This window comes from Ursus arctos, unplaced genomic scaffold (assembly GCF_023065955.2).
Source record: "Ursus arctos isolate Adak ecotype North America unplaced genomic scaffold, UrsArc2.0 scaffold_34, whole genome shotgun sequence".
Taxonomy (NCBI): Eukaryota; Metazoa; Chordata; class Mammalia; order Carnivora; family Ursidae; genus Ursus; species Ursus arctos.
The window spans coordinates 28322554-28330292 of NW_026623030.1; the positions used below are offsets into that span (position 1 = coordinate 28322554).

At 58.2% G+C, this 7739-nt stretch overlaps 1 protein-coding gene across 1 annotated transcript in view; it reads left to right on the top strand.

Annotated features, from left to right (window-relative positions):
- The window catches only part of TMEM132C (transmembrane protein 132C), a 195361-nt gene extending 188432 nt beyond the window's left edge, over positions 1–6929 (top strand). The window contains exons 8-9 of the mRNA XM_026514565.4: positions 407–598; positions 5662–6929. Of these exons, the coding sequence (XP_026370350.3) occupies positions 407–598; positions 5662–6855 (1386 nt within the window). The 3' untranslated portion in view covers positions 6856–6929. The remainder of the gene's footprint in view (positions 1–406; positions 599–5661) is intronic.
- Positions 6930–7739: the final 810 nt, after the last annotated feature.

A 7739-nucleotide genomic window follows, 5' to 3' on the forward strand; every position in this document is an offset into this window, starting at 1 on the left:
AGTTCTTACCCGTTAGCTCCGTAGTTCATTTAGAATGTGATTCAGGTTGCACAAAGTCAACTTGTGTGCGACTTTTCAGGAGCCCAGTCAGGATGGTCATGTGCAGTTAACCAGGTTGTGCAGTGTACAAGAGTGCCTCATCAACATGGGAGGGGTCATTTCCTTCTAAAAATAGAATGGATTTGAACATTTATTGCAATTTTACAACAGACAGAGCTAAAGTGTCTTGGGGAAGGGTGGCTTTGTCTGATTCTTGCAAAGACGCATGGTAAGGGCTGGTGTATCTATACTAAGAAGGCGTGTGACTCCTTTGCCCGGCATCCTGGACCCAGGCCCGGGGCGAGGTGGAAGTATTGCTGGGGGAGATTCCCGCATCTGGCAATATTCTGTCCTGCCAATCCTACAGGTGTTGTCCCCACTGTCCGACTCCATCCTGGCAGAGAAGACGGTAACCGTGTTAGATGACAAGGTAGCAGTGACGGACTTGGCCATCCAGCTCGTGGCTGGGCTGTCTGTCACCCTCCATCCCAGCACGGAGAACAGCAAGGCCATCACCGCAGTGGCCACAGCTGAGGAGCTGCTGCGGACCCCCAAACAGGTAGGGGCCTCGAGGGCAGGGGTGGAGAGGGGCAGGGCAGTCGCTGTGCCTGACTCGACAAGAGGGCGGGGGGAGGGAGGGACGGGTCAGAGCAGCTGCACCACGTTCCAGAGCACGGTGACGGAGGCTGTGAAAACCCACAGGACAGCGTCGTCCCAGTCCTGGGCTCTGCCATGAACCGCAGTGACAAATTAGTGGCTTAAAGCAACACCCACTTACAAGCTGAGCTCTGGCTCGGGAGCCCGGTGGGCTCTGCTGGGCTCCAGGCTCGGGGCACCCAAGGCTGAGAGCAAAGAGTCAGCCAGCGTTCTGGGGACTAATCGGCCTCCCTGCTCGTCCATCTCTCTGCAGTTCTGTGACAGGTGTCGCTTTCTTTGCTGGCTGCCCCCTGGGGGCCTCGCTGGGCTCCCTAAGGCCACTCGTGTTCCTTCTCACTTCCCACACCCACATTATCTTCAAAACCAGAAAGGTGCATGGAGGCCTTCCACGCTTTCCCTCTCTAAGCTCCCCTCTGCCTCCAGCTAGACCAATCTCCCGCTTTCAGAGGCCCCTGTGACTACACTGGGCTCACCCAGACCATCCAGGCGGATGTCCCTCTCTTCAGGTCAACCGTGCCGCACACCAGACCATCGTCGTGGGAGCGGCATCTCCTTACGGTCCTGGGTTCCAAAGACGAGGGTGCGTCATTCTAGAAATCGTGCAGCTGCTCCCTGACCGTGCCTCGGAGCATGCGTGGGAGGGACCTGGAACACATGCCCACCCGTGTCGGCCCCGTTGCTGGCTTCCGTCTCACCTCTCCCGGGGGCGTGCTGTTTCTGCTTCCTCAACAGCAAAGTAAGGGGAGAGGAGAAGAGTGGGGAGACAAAGCAGGGAGCTTGGAGCTCTTTGCCGAGAAGGGGTGATTCATTAGGGCTGATTGGCGTGGCAGCCTCGCTGGCGTGGGGCAGAGCCCCCAGTCCCTGGGCAATGTCTCCCATCTGTCTTCATCGGCTCCTGGTAATTGGAGGTCCCAGCACTGGCTCGGGGGCGGTTTATGGATGTAGTTCATTCGATTTGCAGACACGACTCTTGAAAGGATGGAGCTCTAAATCATTCCTGGGCATGTGTTATTTTAAGTCATTCAGAATTTTTCATCTTTGGGGAAATGCATTGGCTTCTGCCGAGAGAGCCCTGTGTTCCCGCCTCACTGTAAGGAGCTAATGGAGGGACTTACTCTCAATCACACAGCAGGGTTGACGGGGATGGATTTCCGCAAGCCCGTGGTGTTCCGAGGGCTTAATTCAGATCGTCTGCCATTCAGGGGGCTTGCTCTATGTGAAGTTCTTTCTCCATCTCGAGTTTGTGAAGAAAAATTAATTCAGGGTGGAAAGTCAGCCAGGATGAACTCGCAGACCGTGTGAACTGTGTTTTTATGTCAGCCCTCGGCGTGTGGAAGGCTAGCACCTTGTTCTTGATACTTCAACCCTGAGATACAAAAGCTGAAAGATTTTTACGCCTGTAAACACGAGGGCAGCAGCCTATACCTCCCCTGTGCCTCATATGTTCCAGAAAAGCCAGGATGGAGAAGTGAAGGGAGGAATCCCCCGGCATTCATGCATCCCATCTGGGCGCTAGAAGGGGGTCTTGCCGATGGACGTGCACAGAGGGGACAAGGGTGGGAAGCAAAATTACTAAGCCATGTTGCCTGTCTCACCTTTGATTCCCCCAGAAGCTGAGCCCGGCACGAGGATTCCTGTTCAAATGTGAAGGGAGCCCCCGTAGGGGAGTCGGGAAGTGCTCCCGGGGATGGAGGACAGTCAGTAGAGTGTGTCTCCCGCTCGGCCCCCACTGTGGCTCCCGGAGCCTGCGTCTGCTGGGGAAACAGCATTGACCAGGGGCAAGGAAGCGGGTTGAGGGCTGCCTTTGCAGGGTGTTAATTCCTTGGCACTTCTGGCTACAGGCATGGGTTCCAGCGGCCAGAGAATGCCCTCAGGCAAAACCATCTTACAGAGTGACCCTTGAAAGCTGAGCGGGCAGGCACCACCAGCAAGCGCCATGCCCTCCCCAGATTCCGTGAACAGTCTCACTCTTCCCTCTCAGGCCACCGGCACCGGCATTGGTCTGCGCTTTCAGTTACGAGTGACAGAGACCCAACCCAAGCTGGCCCGAGCAGACGTCGGCATTGATCAGTTCATGCCCGGGGGTTGGTATCTTCAGGTCAGGCTAGATCCCGTGGCTCAGTGTCCCCAGAAAGCTTCGCTCTCATTATCCACTATTGCTCTCGATTCTGGGAAATGTCCAGCCACGATGTCTTCGAACACTGACTTGCCCCGTTGGTTCCCTTCTGCAACTTGTCACCAGAAACTCTTGGTCATTCTCATCCTGTCCCTCGTTTCCTTCAAGTTGTCTTCTGTATGTTTCATCCTGTGGTTGGATTTTGGGTACATCCCCTGGCTCTGTCTCCCCGGACACTGCCTCTCTCCCCAGATGTGTCTACTCTGCTTTGCAAACCAGCCGGTGGGTGATGGATTTCCACCAGAGCATGTTTTTGTTTCTGGAAGTTCTAGGTGGTTCTTTCCACACCGTCCTGTTCTTTTTCTGCTCAGCCTCCTCTCCATCCACGTCCCATCAACTGTTTTATTTCAGTTTGGGCTGTTTTGTTGTTATTGCTGCTGTATCTTATTTTATCACCTTTTTCAGTTGTTCTAGTAACCAAAATCCTTGGTCTGCTGAGCAGCGTGAATTGTTTACGGTTTCCTGTCATGGTAAAGCCCTCCCTCTCGGGAGTGTCATTTTGTCTTATCAGAGTGTCTCTCGAGCTGTGGCTGCCTCTCTTTGCTCCTGATGGGAATTCTTTGCAATCCCGCATTTGCACGGGCTGCTCTTTGCTGAAGGCTATGCGCCACACAGGTCACGTAACTGCAGACCCCACACCCAGGTGTGGGGAAGCGATGGGGTTTGGATTTCCAGGGGACACATTTTCCCAGCTGTGCTCAGAGCACAGATAAGCAGCATTGCTGTTTCCGGCCCAGTGGGGAGGATTTCCTCATCCCCCCTCGGCGGTCCTGGCTTTATGCATCCCCATCTGACAGTCCCTGGGTGGGCATCAGCACCCCGCCACTGGCTGGCAAGCCTTCTCAGCAGCTCTGACACCTGCCCTCAGGCCCCCTCGGTAGCAGCTGTCTGCAGGCACCCCTCTGGTATGCGTTCCCTCTTCCTTTCCGAGTCCCAGGAATTTGCATTGCTTTTTTGTGGGTATTTTTACCTAGTTTTTAAATGGTTGCTCCACAGCCCGTCTCCTTTGTTGTTGGAACGTGCTCTTAAGACAGTCTCCCTCCCCCTCTCTCTCCATCCCATAACTCTTCTTTCCCCTGTGCTGACCCTCTGTTCCAGGAGATCCCCCCTAAGTTGCAGGCCACTACCACTGTAGCCTTGCACCCCAACTCGGCAGCCCCAGGGAATGCAAACCTCTCCTCTGTGGGTCCAGCCAAAGCCCAGGGATCCCATCCCATCGGCTGCTTTCCATCCCGAGCCCCTTCCCGAGCCAACCACTGTGGACGGTCCCATGCCCAGCTGTGGACCTGGAGGGGCCGGTCCAGCCCACCCCATGCGCAGACCCTGAGTGGGGAAGACCAGGTTCCCCAAAGCTGGTGTTCCAGTCCCTGCCAGAAAAGAGGGGTAGACCCTAGCCAAGCCACGAAGATGTCTCTCTCAGACCCTGTGGTCGAGGTGTTCACACCGCCACTTTCAGTCAGGGAAACGGAGGCCCAGAAGGATTGTTTAAAACAAAACAAACAAACAAACAAAAACGAAAACGAAAGGGCCAGGAGAAAGAGCAGATCCGTGTATTTACTTCACAACTCGTATTGAATTCTTGGCCCTTTGTCGTCTATGCCCAGAACCTGGGACCAGGGGAGACCCTGGATCTTCACCCAGAACAGACCCGTGGGGCTCCGTCAGCTCTGACCGATCTCACAAACCTTGCCCACTCTGCTCCTTGCACCTCCCCCACAAGCCCCAGCGGACTGTCCCACAGAGGTTAGCCTGGGCCCCTGTAGTGGTCGGTGCCCACCCCTCCCCTCCCGGCCTCCCACCCCCTTCCCTCTCCCCTGCCAGAGCTCCCCAGGTACGCATCACACACTCCCCCAAGTAAGCATCACAAGCACACTCAGGGCCACACAGACTTAGCGGCCCGCACGCCGCGGCCAGCGCCCGCAGGTGACCCTTCTTCCCCCTCGGGCTCTGGCTATCCTCTCCATGGGCTCCTAACACACCTCACTAAATCCTGGTCTGAGACAACAGGGGAGAATTCCAGACACATCAAAATCGTCTCCTTCAGCCCCAGGTCCGCACAGTGACCTCAGAGCCACCGGCCGCCAGGAGACAGGGCAGCCGCGGTGGTCCGGACTCGAGCTGGAGCGCTGGGCTCAAACCCTAGCTCCGCCACTTGCCTGGGCGAGCTCAGACGGGCTCCTCCTTCTCCCCGCAATCCGGTCGCCTCACCTGCAGAATGAGAAGCAGTGATGGTCACAGCATCTGCCCTGGGGTGCCGTGAGGGTCAAGGGAGCCCGTGCACGGACGGCACTGAGCACCGTGGTGGGCTCCCAGGAGGCCTGGCGCCACAGGTGGCTGCGTCCCGGCTCCCAGAACCTGGGTGTGTGTCACCTTGCACGGGGACTGGACTTTGCAGGTGTGAGGGAGGATGCTGAATTAGGGAGGTTACCGCGGCCAATCCAGACATGGTGAGAGGCTGAACCCCGGTGAGAGGAGGCGGGGGCAGCAGTGGGCAGCAGGGAGCGCCGAGACTCGGTGTCTTTGTCAAGAGATCCCGGGGGGGGGGGGGGTCTCAGTCAGGTGTCCCTGTGCGTGTCCCCGGTAAGTATGATGCTGACCACGTCACCAGTCTACATGTATTGTTATTTCAGTCACAGTGATTGATCTTGATATCAAACCTGCATGTTTTCTCCCCAGATTCATCAGCACCAGGTCTGTATCTCAGTCCAGATCCTGATTCGCTGGGTTCTGTTCCGGGAGGGCGGGCAGTTTCCGAAGAGGTGCCCTCCTAATGGCCTCTCTCCCTGCAGGAAGCGGTGGTCAGCACTTGGCTTCAGCTCAGCGACGGCTCGGTGACGCCCCTGGACATCTACGACACCAAGGACTTCACCCTGACGGCCACCTCCCTGGACGAGGCCGTCGTGTCCATCCCCCAGGCCCGCTCTCCCCGGTGGCCGGTGGTGACGGCTGAAGGGGAAGGCCAGGGACCACTGGTCCGAGTGGACATGACCATCGCGGAGTCCTGCCAAAAGTCCAAACGCAAGAGCGTCCTGGCCGTGGGCGTGGGCAGCGTCAGGGTCAAGTTTGGCCAGAATGACGCTGACTCTAGCCCCGGCGGGGGTGGGGACGGCGACGAGGCCGAGATCAAGAACCACGCCAGCGACCGCCGGCAGAAGGGCCAGGAGCCCGAGGGGCCCTTCCACGGCGGTTCCTCCGCGGAGCGTGAGGAAGGGGCCCTCCGGAGAGGCGGCACCACGGCCAGGCCGCTGCTGGACAACCGGGTGGTAAAGAGCAGCCGGCCGGACGCGGGCAGGCCGTCCGGGGAGAGCCAGCTGCAGAACATCCCCCTGGACTTCACCAACTTCCCGGCCCAGGTGGACCTGCCCCGGGCGGGGGACGGGCTGGGCGCCAGCGACCTGGTGCAGACGCCCCGGGGCCTGAGCGACCTGGAGATCGGCATGTACGCGCTACTGGGCGTCTTCTGCTTGGCCATCCTCGTCTTCCTCATCAACTGCGCCACCTTCGCCCTCAAGTACCGGCACAAGCAGGTGCCCCTGGAAGGCCAGGCCTCCGTGACCCACTCGCACGACTGGGTGTGGCTGGGCAACGAGGCCGAGCTCCTGGAGCACGCGGGCGAGGGCTCGCCGCCGCAGGACGAGCACACGACCGTCCTGGACCACGCGCCCGGCGGCAGCGAGGAGAGCAGCCGTCTGCTGCTCAACGGCGGCGCCCGGCAGCACGTGCAGGGCCAGGTGCACCGGCCGGACTCGGCGGCCAGGCCGGCCAGGGACCCGAAGCTCGAGCCCCTGCACTCGCCCACCTCCAAGAGGAAGAAGGTGAAGTTCACCACCTTCACCACCATCCCACCGGACGACGGCTGCCCCACCGTGAACTCCATCCTGGGCGGCGGTGGCGAGGACATCAAGTGGGTGTGCCAGGACGTGGCCGCGGGCGCCCCCGAGGAGCTCAGAAACTACCTGGAGAAATTCCAGGACCAGGCGTAGGCCCCTGGAGCACCCGCGCCTCACTCGGTTCCGGAGCGGGTCTGAGCCGGCGTCTCTTGCAGCGAGGGATTGTAGCAGCCAGGGATGGCAGAGTCCCCGGAGTCAGCGGAGCAAACTGGGCGGGTGTCCGACCGAGACGCCGGCCTGCACACGAGGCCACCTTTGGAAGGTGATTTTATGAGTCAAAATAGAACACAGACAAGCTACCAAAAATTATTTGTTAAAAAATGCAAAAAGACAAATAAAAAGACAGAAGTGATCATCTCTTTATATTTCTAAGAAAGGAGCAAAACCTACAGCGAGGGCCTGCTGAGGGACAGTTTCCGTGTTGGTTCGGTGTCCCCTTGGGAAGATGGCCTCAATCCGTCAACCCCGGGAGGCGGGTGCGCGGAGAGGAGAGGGGTCAGAGCCCCGCCGCTTCTTGGGGTGAACCTGAGGGTTTTGTCTTTACTTGCAAATCTTCTGTGCTCCCACATTGTCTCCCCCAGCCCCCCAACATTTTCTTTCTGTGTCCTACATGTCCACTTGATTTGTATTGAATGTTTTTTCCGAGCATCAAATGGTATATTTTTTCTAAATTAAACATACGTTATATTCCTATACGTTAGATGAATTCTTAGCAACAGTCTCAATTAATCCAACCTTGAAGTAGTTAAGTTTGATGCTTTTCTGTGTCCCTCCAGCCTTGATGTTTGCTGGGGTCTTACAATCAGAGGGGGACAGGGCACTGCCTTGACCGGCCATCCCCCTGCCACCTCCTGCCACCCCTGCCACCCCAGCGCCGGGGCCACAGCCAGTGGGCAGGATGCTGCCCGGGGCCATTGCAAGGGGATGCAGCCAGCCGCACAGACGCGAGCTGGCCCAGCGCCCCGTGGCTCCATCGC